General features: G+C 42.1%; 1 protein-coding gene across 1 annotated transcript; it reads right to left on the bottom strand.

Annotated features, from left to right (window-relative positions):
* Positions 1 to 1,842: 1,842 nt before the first annotated feature.
* On the bottom strand, positions 1,843 to 25,376 carry LOC109405420 (GILT-like protein 1). The gene is made up of 3 exons (XM_029877960.2): positions 25,058 to 25,376; positions 2,401 to 2,886; positions 1,843 to 2,330 (listed from the first exon to the last, which is right to left on the bottom strand). Exons 1-3 carry the CDS (start codon positions 25,118 to 25,120, stop codon positions 2,157 to 2,159), a joined length of 723 nt encoding a protein of 240 aa, XP_029733820.2. The 5' UTR covers positions 25,121 to 25,376; the 3' UTR covers positions 1,843 to 2,156.

Below are 25,376 nucleotides of genomic sequence, written 5' to 3'. Positions count from 1 at the left end.
TCAGAAATTCTGGAGAATTGCTCTCAGAAATTCTGGAGAATTTCTCTCAGAAATTCTGGAGAATTTCTCTCAGAATTTCAGGAGAATTCCTTCCACAAATTCTGGAGAATTTCTCTCAGAAATTCTTTAGAATTTCTCTCAGAAATTCTAGAGAAATTCTTTCAGAAGTTCTGGAGAATTTCTTTTAGGGAGAATTTCTCTCAGAAATTGTGGATAATTTCTTCCAAAAAATCTGGATAATTTCTTTCATAAATTCTGGAGAATTTCTCTCCGGAATTCTGGAGAATTTCTCTCATAAGTTCTAGAGAATTTCTCTAAGAATTCCTGGAGAATTTCTCTCAGAAATTCTGTAGAATTTCTCTCAGAAATTCTGTAGAATTTCTCTCAGAAATTCTGGAGAATTTCTCTCAAAAATCCTGGAGAATTTCACTCAGTAATTTTGGAGAATTTCTCTCAGAAATTCTGGAGATTTTCTCTCAGAAATGCTGGAGAATTTCTCTCAGAAATTCTGGGAAATTTCTCTCAGACATTCTGGAGAATTTCTCTAACAAATTTGGGAGAATATCTTTCAGAAACTCCGGATAATTTCTCTAAGAATTTCAGGAGAATTTCTTCCACAAATTCTGGATAATTTGTCTCAGAAATTCTGGATAATTTCTCTCAGAAATTTTGGAGAATATCTTTCAGAAATTCCGGAGAATTTCTCTCGAAAATTCAGGAGAATTTCTTCCACAAATTCTGGAGATTTTGTCTCAGAAATTCTGGAGAATTTCTTTCAGAAATCCTGGAGAGTTTCTTTCAGAAATTCTGGAGAATTTATTTCAGAAATTCTGGAGAGTTTCTGTCAGAAATTCTGTGAGTCTCTCTAATAAAGACAAATCAATCAATCAATCAGAAATTCTGGAGAATTTCTTTCAGAAATTCTGGAGAATTTCTCCCGAAAATTCTGGAGAATTTCTCCCGGATATTCTGGAGAATTTCTCTCAGAATTCTGGAGAATTTCTCTCAGAAATTCTGGAGAATTTCTCTCAGAAATTCTGGAGAATTTCTCTCAGAAATTCTGGAGAATTTCTCTTAGAAATTCTGGACAATTTCTCTCAGAAATTCCTTAGAATTTTTCTCAGAAATTCCTTAGAATTTCTCTCGAGAATTTCTCTCGGAAATTCTGGAGAATTGCTCTCGGAAATTCTGGAGAGTTTCTCTCAGAAATTCTGAAGAATTTCTCTCAGAAATTCTGGAGAATTTCTCTCAGAAATTCTGGAGAATTTCTCTCAGAAATTCTGGAGAATTTTTCCCAGAAATTCCGAAGAATTCCTCTCAGAAATTCTGGTGAATTTCTCTCAGAAATTCTGGAGAATTGCTCTCAGAAATTCTGGAGAATTTCTCTCAGAAATTTTGGAGAATTTCTCTCAGAAATTCTGGAGAAGAAGTGTTGGAAGCTGCTGTTAACAAAACAAACAGCGTTGCCGAATCGACAAATGTAACTTCCGCTCATCTCTATGTAAAGGATTTCTATATCAAATTACATAACCTGTTACCAATTTGAACCAAATTATAACACAACATTTTCTCGTTTTGGCATTTGACTAACAAATTTGATCATTTTTGTTATGTTGCTTTGTAATTAAAACTAAAAATAAGACAACGAGGCGTGTTATCTATTTGTTATCCAGCTTTGCTCGGGAAGGCCCCCCAATCTGTAAAACAATCTAAATTTCGATAACTTTTAGTGGAAGGGTAATAAAAGTCGGTCTTCATATTCACTGGATTCATTTGGACGAACAAAGTACCAACTATTATGAACTGCCAAAAACCAAAAAAATAAATCACAAAACTAAATCCAAGCTTTAGGTAAAATCACTTTATTCATATAATTTTGTTACATCTTCCTTAACTTTAGAACAAACTTTGAACATCGATAATTACTTTTCAGATCTTATAACATCTACAAAACGTGCTGCAGACTGCGCTTGGAACAACAGGACTTTTCAAAAGTACTTGGACGGAATCCCTTGCGGAAACGTTCGGTTGCGTAACTGCTTATACACATACACAGATTGTAGTTACGGTTCTACGGTAGATATTCTAAATGCACCACTCTTCTGGTGAGAGGACGGACGGATGAAGGTTTCGGGCGTTTCATCTCCCGGGAGCGTTTAGATCAAACGCGTCAACGCCAGCGATACAACGGTCAGCAGAGCGACCGAAGCGACTGCGGCAGCACCACCACCAGGACCAACACGGCACTCCATGGGAGCGGGGCTCAGGTTCTTGCACAGCGCCGCACGGAAGTTATCCACGGCCAGCTTCTGGACGTCACTGTCGAAGGTCTAAAAGGTGAGGAAGAGATGAAAAAACGATGAAATTTATGATTGTTCAAGGGTTTAGAGACACACTTACCTGACGGAAGGCAACCGTCGGAACGCTGGCCAGCGGGTTCTGCAGCTTAAGGGTCTCATCTCCGTAGTTCCTCAGCAGGTTGCTTCCCTGGGTGCTGTTGGAGCACTGTTCGATCGTTTCCCAGTTGATCTCGAACTGGTCGGCACAGGCCTTGCCGGGGAATTCGCCGCTCTTGAACTGCGCCCGCTCCATCAGGCAGTTGACGTATTCGAGGGTCAGCGCTTCCTTGGTCCGGTTCGGTTGGTACGAGTTACCCTCGATGTTGGCCAGGGCACATGCATGCACCTTGTTGCCGTAGCACTCGTTTGGCCCGTGGTGGCATTCGAACAGGGTTTCCGAGCCCTGGGTCCGGTAGCTGGACTTTCCGAACGGAATCAGCTTGAGGTCGATGTTGTTCGGGAACTGCTTCACGGTCGGGTACAGCTGCTCGTTGATGAACTTGGCACTGTCCGGGCATAGCGACTCGTAGTACACGTAGACCGGAACCTGTGAATGAGAGGGGAAAGGCCTCGTTAGATCTAATGATCACCAAAGGTGGCATTGTTCCGAAATCAGTAAACACATAAAGCCTAAACATCTGCGCGACACCATAAAGCTCGATCAAGGCGCGTTCCAGGGTCTCCACCCAAGCCGCGAAGCTACGTGACCAGTTGATCATTTCCACATTACTTTTAATCGGTCCATTGATGCATCTCTTCTTCTTGCTCACCGGTCTACTTCAGGTAATGACAAACAAGGCAGCGATGAAATCACGTTCTTTATTTCAAAATATTATTGTTTGCTAAGCATGTACGACGGCGATGCTCGATGGAGGATGATGCATCGCTTGGCGGTAAGCCGCGATGACGATCGTGTAGAATTGTTAAACATGTCGACGACGGCGTAGAACTAGCCCGTTCCGGCTAAAAACGCCACCGCGGCATACTAATTGTTACATTTCAAAGCGATCCACAGGCAGGCGGCGATCGTGCGTCCACTACTGACTCAACTGATGCGATTGCAGGGCAAGTGCCTTGAGTAATTACCTATCTACAACGAAATGGAGACTAGGGGACTCCAATCTAGTGTGGACAAATGGCACGATATTGACTTTCAAAATAGGTGATTTTTCTTCAAATGATAATTCGAAGCGTGGTTGAAGATGCTAGGGAGAGCGATCACGTGATGAAGCAACTCGTTTTCTAACTACTACAGGATGTTGCATAATGCATACGATCTGTATGAATATTTGCAAACATGACTAGAGGAAAATTGGTCAACCGGATTGTCTAGTCTGTTATTATACATGGTTTATATAAATATAGCAATTGTAATGCATCATGACGAATCGTCACGAACGATAGATAAGTAAGATTTGAAATACTAGTTGATTTACTTACGATAAGGATAGCTCAAAGACGAACAAGGTCTCTATAATATGTATAACTAAATCAATCAATCAATTACTAGACGAACTGTATGGTCACACTGGATAGTGTCACTCTCAAATTGGGGGGCTTGTATCCCGGACTGAGAAATATCCTTGAATTTGGGATTTTAATTTTCAAATCCAGGGATTTCCCATGTTGTCGGGAAAAATCCAAATTTTCCAAAAATCGGTAAAAATGTATGGAACGAGTTCTAACACATTTTTTTTCGACTGTTAAAACGTTCAAACTACCGATGTTCATAACTAGACCATGAAAGTGTCAAAAAGCGATTTTTGGATCCTCTAGGGGAGGGTATTAAACGTGACCATGTTGAAGGTGACGGGTTAGATTCCCGGTCGGTCCAGGAACTATTCGTAAAGGAAACTTCCTTGACTTCCTTGGGAATAGAATATCTTCGTGCTGCCACACATGCAAAATGGTCATTAGTAGAGGAAGCTCTCAGTCTATAACGGTGGAAGTGCTCATAGGTCACTATCACTACTGCTGAGAAGCAGGCTTTGTCCCAGTGGGGACGATACGCCAAGAAGATGAAGAAGAAGATGAAGAGTGCTTTCAAAATGTTTGGTACCTACGATGATAAGTGGACTTCTCCTAGGGTTCTTGGTACCCAGCGGGCCACGCTGATTCTTCGGCTTGTAGGAACTTGGGACCATTCCACCACAATCTGGCGTTTGAAGCTAGTTTGGTATCAAATCAAGCCTCTTGATATGATGTCCACTGGGTTATCGTTGGTACCTACTTGACGCCACTTCATCGTAGATGTTAGCGCCTGGATCTTCGTGACTCGGTAAGCCACAAATTGCATGAGTTACTCGGGACGGCGTGCGATAGTTGAATCGCACCAGAGAACAGTTTTATCGGTACGGACATTCAAAGCCTTTTAAGGTATCAGTGATAAGTTGAGCCAAGAGCAAAGCACCACATAATTCAAACCTGGGTATATCTTTATGGATCAAAATCTCCGAGGCAGTAAAAAATAGAGAAAAGCCTGGGTATACAGTCGACTCTCCACATGTCGATGTTCTACATCTCGATATTTCTCCCTATCTCGATGGTTTTCTCGGTCCCTTCATGCTGCATACATTTTACCTTTCTACATGTCGATATCTCCTTATCTCGATATCTCTCTATCGATGCGATCTAGTTCGTTTTTGTTCTAGATTTTCTTTCCATATGTCGATATGCCCGTTTTAACAGGTTGCTAGATCTCTTTTCTAGGCGCGAAACATTCTGGGAAGGCGAAGTGACATCTGTTTGTTGACGGTTTTTCCTAGTTACGGACTGTTACGGACGATTTTTCAATCTAGTGTGCATTACAAATTGATTCTTGAGTTCAATCTCTCTCTATCTCGATGGTCCCTTCAGTATCGAGATGTAGAGAGTCAACTGTAGTCAGATCAGGCTCTGGCATTTTGTATTTACTTGCCATTTTGAATTGGGGCTATGCGTGACCTTGAGCATACTAGCGATATATTGACCTGATTGTTTTCGCTCGTGGATGCTCCGTAGGCAAAAGATTCGAAGCGTCAGAAAATCCGTGGATTTGGATGGTAGCGGATCAGAATGGCAGAATACACCGGCTAAACTTGATTTGTTGAAGACTTGCTAAATGCGACTTGCACGCCACCCACTTTGTCGATGTCCTCCCGGTCTGCTTCTTCGTCCCATCCTTTTTTCCTATTCCACAGGCTCTGCATGATGAGTTTCACCACGATCGTTATGGGTCCGGCCAGTCCAATGGGGTCGAAAAATCTCGAGATGCTTAACAGATGCTCGCTTCGTAGCTTCTTATATTCCGAGGATTACTGGATCAAAGTTGAGCATGAAATCATCCTCATCTGGCTTCCAGATGATTCCAAGTGCCTTCACCGATTGGTTATCACCGACCAATGGCTTCTTCTCGTTTTTGTCCTGGAGGAGAGTCTGAAGTAACTCGCTGCTGTTGGAACACCACTTGTGGAGCTCGAATTTGCCGCTATCGAATAGCTCGATGATCTCATCCTGCAGTTGAACGTTGAACTGCACGACAAGCTTGAGAAAAGATGGTGTTCGACACGGAAAGTTTAGTTGGCGGCCTTTCACGTTGGGTTTTGGGTTTTTCGGGTGGAATGTTTTCACTCGGGACTACGGCTAGCGATTGCTAGGACTCCAAATGCAGCAAGGTATGGTGCTTTTTTTGACACGAGCGACATAGACTTCTGGTGCACTAAGCAGCGCTGTGATTGTTGGACAGACAAGACAGTTAAAGCACATGTTGAGAGGCTTCGCTTTTTCGACACGCTGCTTTGTCAGTACTTACTTCGTTGTATTGCTCTCTCGGGACCGAGCTCAGGACTTCACACTTCAAGACCAACAATTGAAAAGGCCGCAACAACATTTTGTAAACAAACATGTTTCTGTCGACTTGAGGCCTTTTGAACTCCACCCACACATCTCACCACCACTAACAGAAAGCGCAAACATAAAGCTTTCTGTTAATGGTGGTGAGATGCGTGTTTGTTTACGCAGTGTTGATGCGGCCTTTTCAATTGTTGGTCTTGACTTGTATCGGATCCTCATCCGATGTGGTTGTTTGCTTCGATGTCGTTGTCCTTGATAGGCAGCATGCTGAGTCGTTGTTGTCCGTAGGATCGTCAGATAGCGCACATAGCGGTCTTGAGTTCAATGTTGCCTTGATTCTCGTCAGAACTGTGTTCATCTTCTCGAAGGTCATGATCGCTCCACCACAAGTTCGACAAAGATGGTGCTTGGGCGATCGAACTCCCGCTTCCCACAATCATCCAAACGATGGCGCTCGTAGGGGATGCAGATCTACTGGATGACCTTCTCTTAGTTAAAGTCCTGGAGCTTCCTGAGGAATGGTTGGGAGTTGAACAGTTCGTGAAGTTCCTTTAGCTTGGAACATTTTCCTCTTCGAGACACAAACCGTTGCAGGGCTCCGATGAATGCAACTGAAGTCAGGGGTGAAGATGCGTTTTGATAGGAAAGACCTCACCAAGCTTCTCGTTGTTTGCTATTACTCTCATTTTTCCTGCAACGATATACGGCAACAGCCGGAGTCACACTCCCAATCTCGACATGGGGAGGGGGGGGGAGCACAATTGACCCAGCGCTGCGAATTCCGACCCGTTACTGATACCACACCGAAACACGATAAACTGACCGGATGGAACAGTCACGGCCATATCATTTGCGGAATCGTCGAATATTCTAGCACAATTACAAACTCTTCTTTTAAGAGCTATAAACTTTCCAGTCGCCCAAATCAAAACCATTGCATTGCAGAGCTAAGCTAACTATATTAAAGCGCAGCCGCTCAAGCGCACAGCTTGCCGCGATCTCTAATGGGAGCTCCTTAAGGTTGGTTGAAAAATATCTTTAACCCTCTAATACCCAATCCCGCCTTTAGACGGGGTATAGTTTGAGCATTTTTGTAATTTTTGTTTCGTGGAAAATCTTTTTTTTTATACTTTTGGCTGATATTTAGGACTGTTCTGTATATCCTAAAATAATTTTTGGTGTATTTTAAAGCGTATTTATATTTTTAAAAATCATTGAAAAAATGATGTTTTAGTCACCTTTTAGAAGTCATTGTTTATTTTGTATTGAATCGCTACAATTAACATATTTTAAATTTTTCCCAAATCATTCTATCCTTGTTTAATAGTTTAAGCCAAGGGAATCGAATACACTCTAAAATTATTTTCCTTAAAATTACACGGAAAATAACATTTTCTGCGAAAAAAATTTAAAATAATAATATTTCAACAATAATCATAAAATCTCAAAATGTTTTTATCTCAAAAAATCCGTTCCCCAAATTGGCTTCCAGGAAAAATATAAAAGTATGGGGATGTTCAAAAATAAAAAATAGATAAATCAAAAACTGAAATTCATGAAATCGAGAATTGAAAAGAATCATCTTCCAAAACATGTTTAAATCGATTTTAGATGACGAAAAATGATATTTAGATCAAAATCAAAAATTTGGGTATTAGAGGGTTAAAAAATCCTTCTAAGAATCATACAGAAGGTTTTTTTTTAATTCCTTCAGCCATTAAACCGAATCTCTATATTTTTAATTTCAATATATTGGACAACAAGGATTAAGCTATGAAAATATTAAGCAATTACTCCCGATGATTCTCCATAGATATCTTGTCCCAAGATTCGTCCCAAGATTTCTCCTGGAGTTCCTTCCGGTATTTAAATCAGGATTCTTCCTGGGATCCATTCGTTTTGGCTGTCGTTTTGGCATTCTTTTCGAGATTCCTACGTGGATTCTTTCCGGGTTCTCCGGGTTCCGTCAAAGACTCCACCTGGGATTCCTTCAATAAGTCCTTCTGCGATTCTTTCACGGATTATTCCCGGAATTTAATCAGTGATTTCTCCAGGAATCTTTCTGGGCTTTCACTCGGAATTTCTTTAGAGATTTTTTCTAAGTAGGTTGCCTTCAAGAGTTCCTTACGAAATTGATTCATTGATTTCTCCCGGGATTTCTTTATTGATTTTGTCAAGTTTCCTCTAGAGATTCCTCTCGAAATTCGTTCATGGATTGTTTCACTGATTCTTCCTGGGATTCCTTTGGGGATTTCTCCCGTGATTACTTCATTGATTTTTTTCCGGATTTCCTTAAGGAATTTACTCTATTAGTTCCTCGGGATTCCTCTAGATATTTTTTGATTACTTCAGAAATTCTTCTCGAAATTCATCCAGGGATTCTTCAGTTATTTATTAAACAACTCCTTATTTTCTTTGGGATTCGTCCCAGGGCTCATTCACAAATTTCTCCCGAGATTCTTTCAGAGAATACTTCTGAGTTGATTCCTCCAGGACTCTTTTCAGAACTCCTTTTATGTATTGCGAATATAACTCCATGTGGGGTGGGAAGTACTGTCATCGAAAGTGTAACGAGCCATGTTTAATCATGGGAACGCAAGCTAAACGTGAAAGGAGAATATCAAGAATTGATTTAAAAAAATGCATCGACATTTATGGATTTCCTGAACTAAATCGAACCCAGACACTATCAGCAGGGCCATGTTTATTTTATAGGAACTTTACTATTGGTAAAATAGTTATTGGAAGATTTGAATGATGAGACACCTCGAGTATAAACGTGTTAAGGCGACAATGGTCGATTTTGTTTGTCTGTAAAAGTATCTTTTCTCAAAGTGAATCGCATTCGAGACGGGCTTGGTGGTCTAATGGCTCTCGCTTCTAATTCCTATGCAGAAGGTCCTGGGTTCAATCCCTGGCCCGTCCCTTTCCTCCTACTTTGTATTTTTCTATATACTTTCTCCCTCCTCTCTATAAATACAACTCATGTACTCACATGTTCATAGCCATCGCTAGAACAGAAACGAGTTGAAAAAGCCGTTTCCCTTCCTTCCAACTTTCACAGCACAATGTCAATCTATCTTATAACACCTACGACTTATGCAATCAAGTGTTCCTAAGTGTACTCTTAGGATGAAACTAAAAACATGGGGAATGTCGATGGTAGAATCCAATTGGAATACATATCCGTGGTATCCAGACAAGCAAAAAGATATATAAGGCCTAGTGCAGCAAAAGCCAGGACTAGAACAAGAGAGACCTGAGGGTAATAACGGGCCTGATGACCGGCCACTGCCCCAGTAGGTACCATCTTTACAAGATTGGAAAAATCCAATCATTTGAGTGTCGTTTTTGCCAAGGTGAAAATGAAACCGCTGAACATTTACTCTGCAGCTGTAGAGTGCTGTCCAATCAAAAGTTGTCAATATTTGGAAAAGCGTTATTAAAGCCCTTTGAAATTTGGCAAAGTAATCCCAACAGGGTAATAGACTTTATAAAACGAGTTGTGCCTAGTTGGGATCAAGAGCTTTATCAACCAATGTCCATCACAGCTCAATTGTGACAGGATAATCGATTAGCACCAAATTAAATATGGGTCATACCACAATATATCTAAATAAAGGACGCAGTGGTTAAAAGACTCTACAAATGAGGGAAAAAATATGCAATCAAGGGAACTGTGTCGCACTATCTTCAGAATACCGTCCACCCCCGTTGGTTTGAACGACGCCTCATGCAAATCATCGGGGTTCATTTTTAATTTGAACTTCTAGTAACCCTATGGGCATTAGTATGGGACAAACATCAAATTCTCGCTCCAGTCGACTTTTTTGATTCCATTTAGGTCCCATATGAACTGTGCAAAATTTCAGTGCAATCGGTGAAACTATAATTTAGCGCAAGCGGTTCAAAGTTTTCATAGGATTTACTATGGGAAAAGTTACACTTTCAATCAAAAAATCCCAGAGGTCGCCCTTTGTCTCCTTAATTCAAATCGATCAACGTTTCTTGTAGAAAATTCATTTGTGAAACTTTCCTTCGAAGACCGCAAAACGATTGGATGCTTGTGGAAAAAGTTATTGATTTAATAACGATTAGTGATCCAACGAACGACTTTTTGTATTGTTTTATTAGCAGCACTGTAGCTGCTGCCTTGGCTGCTGCTGTTTCTGGGGGTGGTGATGCCTCCCGGCACCCCATGCAGCAACGGCAGCAGCAGTGCTGCTGATAAAACAAAACAAAAAGCCGTTCGTTGGATCACTAATTGGTAATAAATCAATAACTTTTTTCACAAGCATCCAATCGTTTTGCGGTCTTCGAAGGAAAGTTTCACAAATGAATTTTCTACAAGAAACGTTGATCGATTTGAATTAAGGAGACAAAGGGCGACCTCTGGGATTTTTTGATTGAAAGTGTAACTTTTCCCATAGTAAATCCTATGAAAACTTTGAACCGCTTGCGCTAAATTATAGTTTCACCAATTGCGCTGAAATTTTGTACAGTTCATATGGAACCTAAATGGGATCTAAAAAGTCGACTGGAGCGAGGATTTATTTTTTCCATACAAGCGTGTCCCATACTAATGGGCATTGAAAAACACACTGATGGTAACCCTTTTTGCTGTTTTGTTTTGATTCTGCATTCCGTTTCACCCCGTTCCATGAGCAGAATGACGTTTGAACCATTTTTAGTTTGGACGATATGCTGATAAGCGGGGGTCAAATTAAAAATTGTTCAGATTAGATGTGGTCAAACCAACGAGGGTAGACGGTAATAAAACACTAATCTTTCAGCTTACGCCTGGCATCCACCAGAGCATCCACGCACCAATGTGTGAATCCTTTGCCAACCATATCCCACCAACACTCCGACATCCGCAAAGGTATATTCGGTCCGCTGTGGAGACAAACGATTGCAATCATCACTTCCTTCCCCTTCCCTACATTGACGTGCAACCTGACGAGAAAGGCGCCATTGTCGCCCAAAAAATAGAAGATCACCAACACTCACATACTGAAGACGACTGCTTCGTGCCCGGCAGCCATCTTATTGGTTCCTTGTGTGAGTTTAGCTGATCTGGCGATACTGGGGTAGCATCTACTACCTTTTGCGCTAAATTATAAGTCCTGTTCAACGACGCAGGTTGAACTTGCTCGAAGTTGCTGCATCTTGCTCTTACTCATTTGTCATCAAACAGGTAAGAGCGGGATGCAGCAACTTCGAGCAAGTTCAACCCAAGATAAAGACCGGTCCAGAAAGTATGGACGCATAAAGAAAATACTTGCATTTCAAAACTATTGATGACAAGTTCTTTTTGAAAGCTAAATCCTGTCGGTCAACCTATTTTCTCAGCATTTGTATAGCAGTTTTTGCTATTCCAACAGTTTGTTTCAAAATAAATGAGCTTTCAGCGGAACATCATAGAAAAAATGTGCACAAACGATGAACAGGGCTTGAAAGATCACTAAGGAAATGAGCAAAATATGGTGGGAGTAAGTGCAGAATTGTGCAAGCAGCAATCAGAAAACACGGTGGGGATAACACGTTTAAGCATAGGCAAAAATTGGGTAAAAAAATAAAGGTCCTGCTAATCATCGTTTGGAAAAACAAATAATGAAGATATTTGAGCACAAGAAAAAACCTTCTAAGTTACACAGAGCGGGGCATGACCAAAAAAGTTACCATTTCCAATTCCGATGTTCATCGTGGCAAAGAACGTTTGAATTTTCGTTCCTATAGTAAGCAGAAACAGCCAAAACGAAGTCCGAAACAAGAACCATCGATCGGGCCCAGTCAACTGAAGACTAGGTGCGTCCATACTTTCTGGGGCAGTCTTTACATACATATTCAAAGGTAGTCTTAGATGTCAAAACTGGCTGAGCGGCCATTATTTTTTCACCGTGAGAAATTCTGAAAGCAAATCTCCCGCCTCCTCAAATTCCTTTGAAATTTCGCTTCCTCTGCTTTTCTCCACAAACTAAACGTCATGCTCAACCTTACAATATATAAAAACCTTGGCTCAACCTACGTCGTTGAACAGGACTATAGTTTCACCGATTGCATTGAAATTGCGCACAGATCATATGGGACCCAAATGGAACCCCAAAAGTGGACTGGAGCGAGGATTTGAACCGTCAAGGCTCTTCGACAAAATGTCCTTATGTCTGCTTTTTGCGCCATGCTGTTGAATCACGTCTTCAGATCTGGCAGCCCTGCTCATAAAGTTGAATTGTAGAATCACTGCGTGCAAAACCGTTTATACATGTTACACTTTAGTCGTTTTGTAAATTTCATAACTCAAATGGAAGGACCCTCATTTGAATTATGAAATTCACAAAACAGCTCAAGTGTAACATAAACGTTTCCTGCGGGGCAAAAGTTCGCACCTAACAGACTTCACAAAATAACTAATAAACGAAAAGAAAACAATATCATTTTTCTTCGTTAATGGGGTCCCTATCATGTTGCCTTCAAAACGTAGTACTAGATTTTTTCGCGTTACTTTTGTAGTTTTAGTAATACAATTTTTAATACAAGTACTCCAATGCGAACTTTTGCCCCATAGTGGGGGCAAAAGTTCGCATTATGCGGGGCAAAAGTTCGCACCTTGTACAGGGTAGTTTATTGGTGTGATGTTCATTTATTTCATGTTAATTCATGTTTGTCTTTTCACTCTAGCCATGAAATCTGTTTCCTTCTGTTCTTAGCATTACGGCCCAACTGGAATACGACCTGGTGTTCAGCTTTTGTATAGAATGTGTTTTATTAAGACTTCCACAGCTATCAACTAAGAGCTGTCCTTTCCAGCGTTACTGAAAGTTGTCAAAATACATTGTGGGGTAATCATAGAGATACATGTTGCACAAAATACATGAAAAAAAAACAAATATGCAGCAAAACTGTTTAACAAGACCGTAATCGAATCTTATCCCCGTCAGTATGGTGATGAGTTATAGCTATCAATTTACAAACTAAACTATGAAAGACCCCGGTAGAGAAGATGAACATAAGAACTTCAGAAACATACGAAAAGACACGACGAGGATGACGAAGAAAATCTTTAAAAATGTTTTTAGCCATTTTTCATTTCTTGATTTAAATGGGTTAACATAATGTTTGCCTTACAATGGAACTTCTCACAAAACTAAGTTCAAACCCTCTGCCGGAACGATTTCGAGGTGCATACTACACATATTATACATATATAGTAGTTTCTATACGAAATCTTCATTGCTTCAAAGATTCTGTAATTATATTGATGTACTAGATTCAGAAATCTAGTGCGAACTTTTGCCCCACAGCTACTGCGAACTTTTGCCCCATTGTCGAGGTTTTAACAATGTCCCTTTCTGTAAGAAGCACTAGTAGTTTATTGTTTATTCGAGTGCACCTCTCGAACTACTATGGAATAACGATTCTCCGACGTCAAGAGGTTATGAGATTTTTCTTCTTCTTGTTACTACAAATTCTTATTCCAAAGGGTCCAAAAATTCTATCAAAACACCTCAAAACACATTTTTTTGCATAACTCTGCCAAACTATAACGAAATCAATCCAATTTTTATTGACGAGTAACTGATTTGATTATGTGTCAAACCCATACAGATTTGTTTGGGCTCTTAACTTGTGCTCAGAAAAAAGACCCACTGCGAACTTTTGCCCCGTGCGAACTTTTGCCCCGCATTACTCTACACTCGACTGATTGATTGCTACCCGTTGCATGTCGCAAATTTATTCGACCAGGTTGGCATGCAAATATTTTAGCTTGGAAGCACGCCTCCCTTCATGTGATAACGAAGTAGGCCACACACTATTGCATATAGCTAGATATGCTATTTGTTAGCCTAATGAAAGAAATTGCGTTTCCAGCAGTAATTTGTCATGCGAAACAGTGGAAAACAATTTCAGCAAAAACATTTTCTAGCAGCGACACCTAAGGTCACTTTGTGGTCTTTCCGTAGTGCATATTTTGTTGCAACAATGCACATAAACTGGCAAATTATGGATCTCGTAGGCTTAGCTTAGGTATAGATGTTTGTTCAGCTGAAGGCGAGGTATGTGCACATTAGTCAGCCCGGTGTGACATTTGCATTGTCAAGGACTGATCGAATGCCCATTTGTTAAGAAAGCGCATAGCCGTGGGCGGGAAGCACTTATCAATTAGGTACCTACGATAATGTCTAATGATAACCACGAGAAGGCGTTTTACATTGTTATGATGCGGTTGTTTAGTAATTTCGATATTGTGACATGGTTGCTCTATCCCACTACTTTGACGAAAGATGATAGGGAATCGCGCTACTTGGGCGGTGGCTTCTATATTCGTCTGTTTTCCACTATAACTCAGTCAATCTTGAACCAATTGACACAATTCTTGGAATGCGGTGAGATAGGTATAGTATCTACCCGTGTACAAAATTTCAAGTCAATCGGTTCAAAATTGACCGAGTTACAGTGGAAAACAGACGAAAATAACAGACGAAGAAAACCACCGCCCAAGTAGCGCGATACCCTATTTCAATCAACTACCTATTTAACAACCCCAGTTTGCACAGTATCAACCGCCGCACTGGCTGTTTTCATCGGAATGCTAACGCCCTTTTCATTAACGATGCATGATGCTGCCGGCGCGCGGCGGCAGTTACATGACTAGCTGATCTAGTAGTCACTAGTCAGTTACATTGATGTCTATTTTCTGTACAAACTTAGTAGGCTGGCATTTGGCTTACCCAGCAGGGAGAAAGACCCTTCCGGTTCAAACTTTCTACTGGCGACCGACGGCGTAAGGGCAAATCCCGCCAACGAAATATCAAAATAATGTAGTTCTCACGGTAGACAGGCACATCATCTTCCACGCTCGTCTTCGGTAGTCATCATACGCCATCTACCTGCCTAGCTATACCCGTCCCATTTCTGGGCGAAGGTTCCCGTATTATTTGAAGATCCATCGCCCTATGCGCGAAGAAAGTGAATTCCGCTGCGGCACATCGTAGTGACCGCCTCGACAGATCGCAGGTCTATGGATCAGGGGAAGCTGTCATCGCGCATTTCACTTTCAATTTAGATGCGCGGAATTACGCGAGCGCGCGCGCGCGAGGCTTGCTTTGCCGTTTGGATATGAACGCACAAAACAGTGTTGAACATCTTCAATGATGCAATATTAACGAACGGAGCGGCAGCCGACGACGACGTTTAAAATTGATTTAATGGAGTTGGTTAGAGATCAACTTTTGAAACTGAAACTGAACCCTTTGAAACCAAAGATGGTTAATTAGCAGCGATGGAATTGCGTGAATAATGTGGGAATTTTACGCGGTTTTGCTTTGTACCGATTTGAGTTACGGAGTTTTCACAACTGGCTTCGAGTGCAATTTAAGTTGTAAATTAGTTAATTTATACTTCTCAGGTTTACTTTGACTGGTTGTCACGCTACGATCTCTATTTTTCGGGTAACGGCTACGTAACGCGAAACAAGTCAATTTTGGTTTCAGATCCCATTGTGATCCACTAGCCTCTGCCCAGCAACTCCTATCCCTACCTCGTCGTAGTACCGGCCGGAAACTATGAGCAACCTTAGGGAAGATCGGGTAACCAACCCCGGTGGGAACTTTGGTCGTAGTCTGACAGGGAAGGGGGGGGGGGGTTGCTTCGGCAAACCTGAGCGTCTGTTCTCCAGGAGGAGCGGCTCACAACAGCGTCTGATCCCCATGTTAGGGGCGGCTGATCTACGTCCGAGTGCTAGGGAAGGACTCTAAGCTCAACTGTGCACTATGGTCCTCCGGAAAGTAGGGGGTTGGTGTCAGGCCCTACGAGCCAGCCGTAAAAAAACATTGTAACGGAAAATCAGCAACAGAATAATACGAACCGAGACCAACGGCAACGACCCCAGCGAACAAAAAGGACTTGCGATTGGAAACTCGGAACGTGGAACTGACGATCTCTCAACTTCATTGGGAGCACCCGCATACTCGCCGATCTACTGAAGGACCGCGGGGTTCGGCATCGTAGCGCTGCAGGAGGTGTGTTGGACAGGATCCATGGTGCGAACGTTTAGAGGTAATCATACCATCTACCAGAGCTGCGGCAACACACGCGAGCTGGGAACAGCTTTCATAGTGATGGGTGATATGCAGAGGCGCGTTATCGGTTGGTGGCCGATCGACGAAAGAATGTGCAAGTTGAGGATCAAGGGCCGATTCTTCAGCTTCAGCATAATAAACGTGCACAGCCCACACTCCGGAAGTACTGATGATGACAAGGACGCATTTTACGCGCAGCTCGAACGCGAGTACGATCGCTGCCCAAGCCACGACGTCAAGATCATCATAGGAGATTTTAACGCTCAGGTAGGCCAGGAGGAGGAATTCAGACCAACGATTGGTAAGTTTAGCGCCCACCAGCAAACGAACGAAAACGGCCTACGACTCATTGATTTCACCGCCTCCAAAAATATGGCCATACGTAGCACCTTTTTCCAACACAGCCTCCCTTATCGTTACACCTGGAGATCACCACAGCAGACGGAATCTCAAATCGACCACGTTCTGATTGACGGACGGCACTTCTCCGACATTATCGACGTCAGGACCTATCGTGGCGCCAACATCGACTCCGACTCTCCGTCATCAACAATGTACGGTACCGGCGACCGCCACGGTACAACCTAGAGCGGCTGAAGCAACCGGATGTCGCTTCAGCATACGCGCAGAATCTCGAAGCCGCGTTGCCAGACGAGGGCGAGCTCGATGAGGCCCCTCTAGAGGACTGCTGGAGTACAGTGAAAGCAGCCATCAACGACGCAGCCGAGAGCACCATCGGGTACGTGGAACGGAATCGACGGAACGAATGGTTCGACGAAGAGTGCAGAACGGTTTTGGAGGAGAAGAACGCAGCGAGGGCAGTAATGCTGCAGCAAGGGACTCGACAGAACGTGGAACGTTACAAACAGAAGCGGAAACAGCAGACCCGCCTCTTTCGGGAGAAAAAGCGCCGCCTGGAAGAAGCGGAGTGTGAAGAAATGCCGTTCCCAAGAAACACGGAAGTTCTATCAGACGCTCAATGCATCCCGCAACGGCTTCGTGCCGCGAGCCGAAATATGCAGGGATAAAGACGGAGCCATCCTGGCGGACGAGCCTAAGGTGATCGAAAGGTGGAAGCAGCATTTCGACGAGCACCTGAATGGCGAAGAGGACGTAGGCGCGGGAGACCACGACAACGGAGGGAACGATTACGCCAATGCAGCAGACGACGGAAATGAACCAACTCCCACGCTGAGGGCAGTTAAAGATGCCATTCACCAGCTAAAAACCAACAAAGCACCTGGTAAAAATGGTATCGCAGCTGAACTTTATCAAGATGGGCCCAGAAATGTTGACCACCTGTCTGCATCAGCTGATAGTCAGGATCTGGGAAACTGAACAGCTACCGGAGGAGTGGAAGGAAGGGGTAATCTCCCCCATTCACAAGTAAGACGACCATTTGGAATGTGAGAACTTCAGGGCGATCACTATTTAGAATGCTGGCTACACAGTGCTATCCCAGATCATCTTCCGTCGTATGACACCTAAAACGAATGAGTTCGTGGGAAGTTATCAAGCCGGCTTCATCGACGGCCGGTCGACAATGGACCAGATTTTTACCGTACGGCAAATCCTCCCAAAATGCCGTGAATACCAGGTCCCAACGCATCACCTGTTCATCGACTACAAAGCGGCATACGACAGTATCGACCGCGCAGAGCTATGGAGAATCATATACGAAAACGGCTTTCCTGGGAAGCTGACTAGACTGATTAAAGCAACGATGGACGGTGTGCAAAACTGTGTAAGGGTTTCGGGTAAACTATCCAGTTCATTCGAATCTCACCGGGGACTTCGGCAAGGTGATGGACTCTCATGCCTACTCTTCAACATCGCTCTAGAAGGTGTGATGCGACGAGCCGGGCTCAACAGCCGGGGAACGATTTTCACAAAATCCGGTCAATTTGTGTGCTTTGCGAACGACATGGATATTATCGCTAGAACATTTGGAACGGTGGCATAGCTGTACACCCGCCTGAAACGCGAAGCAGCAAAGGTCGCATTGGTGGTGACTGCCTCAAAAACAAAGTACATTCTGGTAGGCGGAACGGAACACGATCGGATTTGTCTGGGTAGTAATGTTACAATAGACGGGATACTTTTGAGGTGGTTGAGGAATTCGTCTACCTCGGATCCTTACTGACGGCTGACAACAACGTGAGCCGTGAAATTCAAAAGCGCATTATCAGTAGTGGAAGTCGGGCCTACTACGGGCTCCAGAAGAAACTGCGGTTCACCCACGCACCAAATGCACCATGTACAATACACAATAAGAGCGGTGGTCCTCTACGGGCACGAGACATGGCCCATGCTCGAGGAGGACCTGCAAGCACTCGGAGTTTTCGAGCGACGCGTGCTAATGACGATCTTCGGCGGTGTGCAGGAGAACGGTGTATGGCGGAGATGGATGAACCACGGCGAACCCAGCATCCAGAAGGTGGCCAAAGCCGGAAGGATACGGTGGGCAGAATATGTCGCAAGAATGCCGGATAAGAACCATGCAAAGCTGGTCTTTGCCACTGATCCGGTTGGCACAAGAAGGAGTGGAGCGTAGAGAGCAAGATGGGCGGACCAGGTGGAGCGTGACCTAGCGAGCATTGGGCGCGACAGAGGATGGAGAGCGTCAGCGACAAACCGAGTACACTAAGGTCTTTTTTTACACGAGGGATACATACCGTGTAAAAAACGTGTAAAAACACGTGTTAATTCGCGAAACCGTGTAAAAAACTGTGTTAATTTGAGAAACCGTGTAAAAAAATACCGTACTAATTTCCAAGGAATATTGCAGAGAATATTTTGGGGTGTTATTAACTGTTTAGAAGGACGAAGCAAAGGATCAAGGAGACTGTCAACACTTCACAGTTCCATGGAACAAGGTGTAGAGGACACCCAAGAACATTCGCGAGTAAAGGCTTTAATGTCTACGAGCGTAATCGATTGATTGTTGTTACATTACTTTTACGGTGCAACATCCTACAGGTCTATGGAGCATTGTTCTGTAAAGAAAATCTTCAAGAACTTCCGCGAATAAAAGCCTGAAGATCTACAAACATAGCCAATGGTTTCTTGCTACATTACCGATGCGTTGTAACATCCCAGAGGTCCATTGAGCAATGTACTGAAGAGAATTCATTTCCAAAGATATGCTAGGTCTTCCATGAACTTCCGCGAGTAAAGGTCGTAAGATCTACAAGCGTACTCAATGGATTGTTCTTAAATAACTGATACGATGCAGCATCCTACCATTTTTCTGTAAGGAACTATTTTCCAAAGATGTTCTAGGTCCTCCAAGAGCTTCCACGAGTAAAGACCTGAAGATCTACAAGCGTTATCAATGGTTTGTTGTCACATCACTGATACAGTTTAGCATCCTGCAAATCCAGGGAGCTTAGTTCTGTTGGGAAATAATTGCCAAAGATCTTCTAGGTCCTTCAAGACCTTCCATGAGTAAAAGCCTTAAGATCTACAAGCATAATCAATGGATTTTTCTTACATTACTTATACGGTACAAGATCATACAGGACCATGAAGCATTAAGCTGAAGAGAAAAATCTCCAAAGATAATCTCCAAGTCCTCCAAGAACTTCTGGAAGTAGAGGCCTTAAGATCTACCAGGGCAATTTATGGATTTTCATTACATTACTGATGCTGTGCTACATCCTACAGGTCCATGGAGTATTGTTGTGTAACGAATTTCCAAAGATGTTCTAGGTTTCCCAAGAACTTCCGTGAATGAAGCCCATAGGATCTACAAGCGTAATCAATGAATTGTTATCAGTAATGTACGGTGCAACAGGTTTTCCGGTTGTCAACTGCGACTGCGATAGCTATGAACTTTGTTCATCTTCGGACTCACTATTGAGTTCTCGCATTGGTAAAGAATCCAAAAGAGAGATGAGTGGCGGAGTCCCTGGAGGATTTCTTGGATGAATTTCTGAAGAAACCTCATGAAGAATCCCGGAAGCAATCCCATGAGGGATTCCTTGAGGAATCTAACGAAAGTTTTCTTAGCAAATTCCTGGAAGAATTTCTGTAGGAATCCCAGGATAAAAATCTGAAGAAATCTATGTCTGCAATAAATTCAAGGCGAATTATTGAATGAACAATTTAATGGACTCCTAAAGAATCTATTGAACAAAATTTTTAAGCAATTTCTAGATTATCTTTTAAATAATCTCTAGTAAAATTTTCTGAAATAATTTCTGAAACACATTCCTGCTGAAATACTCCAAATAATTCCAGATGGAGAGTTTGTGGAATTCTGGAATGAATATATGGAGAAATCCCTGAATAAATCTCTGAGCTGCAGCTGCAGAAATATCTTAAAGGATCTCTGGAGAAATCCCCAAAGGAATCCGCACTGGACACAAAACAAAACTGGAGCAATCATTAGAAGAACCTCTAAAGACATCCCAGGACAAAACCCCAAAGAAATGTCTGATGTAATCCCTAGATGCATTTTTGAAAGAATCTCTGGAGGAATCCATGATGAAATCATTGCAGCACCCGCATAAACGATAACCATAAGATGTGCTTAACCACCCATTCGGGATACAATTTGAACAGTATGTGGTATTGTTGAACCGTCTACAATACGGTCCGTGTATGGTATTCGTTTATTAGGGCAAGCTTTAGAAAATAATCCTGGAGGAATTGTTCATACTCATATAGTTTACGCACCGAACTGGGAACAAATCTAAAACAGTCATTTTTATTCCTCAAAACCGCAATGCCGATTTGCATATTCACATAGCGGGCGACCCCCCCAGGGCCCCCTTCAGTAAAAAAAAATCCTAGCCACGCCAATGACGATTCCGTCAGAAACTCCTCAAAAGATTTCCATCACAAGATATTCGTGGATTTTTTTAGAAATGTCGAAAAAAAATTTCATGTAATTTCTCTAAGAAATTACTTAACAGTTTCCTTTATGAATTTATCCATGTTTCTTCAGGGAATTCCTCCAAGAATTCCTTTAGAAATCGCTCCCAAAAATATTCAGGAATTTCTTAAAGGATTCTTGCATGAATTCTTCCAATGATTCGTTCAGTAATTCTTTTAAGGGTTTCATCAGGAAGTCCACTCAGGATTCCTTGAAGTATTGTATAAGAAATTCCTCCAAGGATTCTATAGACAATTCCTGGCAAGTCTTCTTCAGAATGTCCACCAAGAATTTCTTAATAATTCTTCAAAAGCATACTACAGAAATTTCTTCAAAGATTGCTTAGAGAATTCTTCCAAAAATCTATTCCAGAATTTATCCCATGATGGCTCCAGGAATTTCTGCAAGATTTTATTTCAGAATTTATGCAAATATTGCTGTTGTAATTTTTTTTAAAGAGACTTTACATCTACGCATTTGTCTCTGGCTGTTGTAATTCCCTCAAGTATTCCCTCAAGAACTCTTCAACGAATTCATTCTAATGTTTTCTTCAGGAATTCATCGATGGATTTCCTCAACCATTTTTCAGGGTGTTCCTTCCATAAAAAGTTATTACAATATTCATTACATTACATTGCATTACATTATTCAAGTATTCCTGCACATTTTCTTCCAAGAATATCTCCAAAGATATGCCGGAGTTCATGGAGCAGTGGTCACACGTTCACTTCAAAACAAGATGGTCATGGGCTCGATCCCAGCCCCGGCACTTGCAAGTTTTCGTCAGTTGTTCTTCCCCCTGAGTGCGGCTGACACCTGACTCTCCTCTGAGCATATGCTCTAACGGACCCGGAAACATGGATATCGAAACAAGAGCCACACATCAACATTTATGTGCTCATCATTCTAACATGGACTGGGTAGAAAAGTGACAGCAGCGCTAAGGCACAGACAAACAGACGTAACACCTTGAACGATTTTCATGGAAATCCATCGCTCAGTTCACACTACCATCACCTGGTGGAAAAGTTGTACGAATCATTGTGTTGTGCAATGTCGTCAACAGAAGGCGCTAGTGTGAAACGTCAAACGCATAGAAAAACGATGCGCGCGCCTCTAGTTGTGAAAGACACAACTATGAAAAATTAAAATGATTGTTAAAAGCGTGGTCGATGGAAATTTCGCAAGTGTTACGTCCGTTTGTCTGTGGCTAAGGCAACAAGTTCGATACAGTAGAATTAGAATAGAATACATATAGACGCTGTACAAAGTGTAAGTGCAGCCACCAATTGAAATCGCTCATGCAGTGCCCTAGTGGACAAAATAGCTGTAAATTAGGTTAAGTGGTTGAAGAATCTCCAATAGTAGTTTACGCAACAAGTTGCAGAATGACGATTTTTACAGCACGAGTCGTACATTTATCCAACGAGGCTTGCCGAGTTGGATAATTACGACGAGTGCTGGAAAAATCGAGTTCTGCACCGAGTTGCGTACAACGTTTTTTGCAATTTCATAAATTACCCTTGAGGATAGTTATCAACAAAACTTTTCATCAAACAGCACACTAATGTTCATAGCCAATGTTTAAGAAAATCTGATCATGCTGTGCAGTTGTCACAATTTTTCAAAACTGCGTCCAGAAAGCATCAAGAAGTTGACCAAAACTGAAAACAGTGCTGTAATGGTTCATTACGCAACGCAAATCAGTGCTGTAATGAACCATTACAGCACTGTGAATTTGGTGTGGGAAAGTAGGCCTTTTCCTGTCTGATTTGCGTGAGGTAAAACAGCCTATTACGATGAGAAATTGCAAAAAGATTTATTACGGAATTATTTTCATTGATTCTCTCAGTAACTTCTGAAAAGATTCCATCAAAAAATCTCCCTTAGATCTCTTTTAGAATTTATCCAAGGATTCTATCAAGAGTTTCTTCACGGTTTCCGCCAATAATTTTGTAGAAAAATATTCTGGAATTTCCTTAAGGATTCATCTTAAAGCGCAGTTTCGAGTTCAAAAGGAACTTTCTACGGTGACGGCCATTTGAATTGTAATTTCTTCGCAACTGCGTACTGCGATGGAAGAAAAACGGATTCTTGGGCGATTCAGGCAAGGAATTTCCCATGCATCAAGATAGGCCGAGAAATTCCTTCTGAACTGTAAACAGCGCTTAAGATTCGTTTAAGAATTCCTTCTAGAGTTCCTCCAAAAATTCATCCCGCAGTTCGTCCAATGGTTGCTTCAGGCAATTATTCAAAGATTTCTTTTGGGATCCTTCTAAGGATTTCTTTAGAAAAAATTTCAGGTTTTTTTTAGATTTCAACAAATTCCTCTAAGGATGTCACATTGTCACCTATAGAGTCAAAATCCTACACTGCGTTTTATTAGGTAGACCAAGTTCCAGTAGGAACTAAAAGTCACCAACAGAAAAAGAAAACAACAATAAGCTTCTAGATTTCATAAATGGCAAAACACAGAAAAAAACTGTTCACCAACAACATTCCACAACGGCAATTGATTCAATAACAATCCTCATACTTAACGATTGGAAGAGTGTTAATGAGATGGTTACAAAAGAAGTGAGAACCAAACAAACGAGTACATATTCCCGCTAATGTATGTGCTACCACTTAGCACCAAACTTAGCACTCTGTCTGCATGATTCAAGCAAGATACACATCGCGCTCGCTCGCGCATAGGGTAGAAGCTTCAGTTTTGGCCAGCCCGGAGTTTTGGCCATAGTGTGGTATTCAGCCTGTTACGATCTAAATCGGCATAAATTTATTTTTTACTAGTAGATTCTAATATAATATGATGACTACAGCTGTGAAAACCAAACATTTTGATTAAAATCTAGAAGAAAAAATAATTTTCCTTAAAAAATCAGCTCTCATATATCTATTTTGGCCAGGGTGCTTCTAATTTGGCCACTCCCATAAGAAATACACGTGATTGGCCAAAATAGAAACCAAAGCTGAGAATATGGCCAAAACTGCGGCAATGCTTCTATTTTGGCCAGTGCCACTTTTAATACAAAAATCAAGAATTAGCTTGATTTCTGCATTTTTCTAAAAAAGTATAGATCGAAACCTTTCATTTGACACATTGGTAGTTTTTATCAGATTATTGGTTATTTTTATAAAAATGATTTCCCTTAGACTGGCCAAAACCGGTGCCCGCACCCTATAAGCAACCTTTTTTCTGTGACACACCAAGTCAAACAGCCAAACCGTGTCAGCCAGCTCCATCCTCCATCATCATCGACACTATGGAGAATAAAACAACCGATTCAAGCTTGCTGCGTGCATATCTGCATTAGTGTCCAATAAAAGCATACATACATAAAACCATCGAAAATTACGAGATGGGCAATGCCTACTAGATAGGTAGGTACCTGTTGAATGTGATGATGGCAATCGCAGATGATGCAGCAGTAGAATCGTAACCCAGCCAAAGAGCACATACACAGTGCAGTCCCTCTCAATCGCTTACTCAGTTTTTAAGCTTGCTACAATACTCAACCGAAAACCCGTTCCGCATAGCCTCGGTTGCTGTAGTAACTTCTTATTTATATCGGCTTTTAAAAAAATCGAAGATTCTTTTTGTCGGTTGTTTTCCAGCACCCATCGGAATTAGAGTCTTGAAGTCGTTTAGAAGTATGCTAATGATGAGTCACAACAATTTCGTTCGTTAGAACGAGCACCAACGCGACGAAACCGCTAATTTCGCATGGAAAAAGTTATAAATCATCAAGCTTATCATTTCCAGTGGATAACAGCGGGAATCGCTAGAAACCTTCATTCAAAGCACTAATTTCCCCCTACAGTCGTCATGGGAAAAAGTTCTCAACTCCCCCCCTTTTCCAGCCACACCCTAACAACGGTGCAATCAACAGTTGTTTTATCGTCTGGTTCCCCACAATCTCACTCACCTTTGACTGCGCGTGGCTCGAGACCACGGCCAGGGTCACCAACAGAACAATCTTGACCAGCATCGTCGTCGTCGTCGTAGTCGTCGCGGTTCAATCACCTCTTTCTACACTGTCCAAAACCCTTTCCTCGAAAAACTTGGACTAGCGCACTGCACTTTCGCTCTGCGAGGCGAACACACGACAAAAGGGAAAGAATGTGAGTTGTTAAAAAACCGACACCCGGATAAAAAAGCAAACTATAACAAGGTAGGTAGGTTGCTGTAGGGTTCGAGCCGCGTGCCTACTCGTTGGGACCGTTGAAACTCAACTGAACCGAAGG

The sequence above is a fragment of the Aedes albopictus genome, chromosome 1, assembly GCF_035046485.1.
Source record: "Aedes albopictus strain Foshan chromosome 1, AalbF5, whole genome shotgun sequence".
Lineage (NCBI taxonomy): Eukaryota > Metazoa > Arthropoda > Insecta > Diptera > Culicidae > Aedes > Aedes albopictus.
The sequence above is the reverse complement of the archived record's forward strand: the minus strand, read 5'-3'. Positions and strand labels throughout refer to the sequence as shown.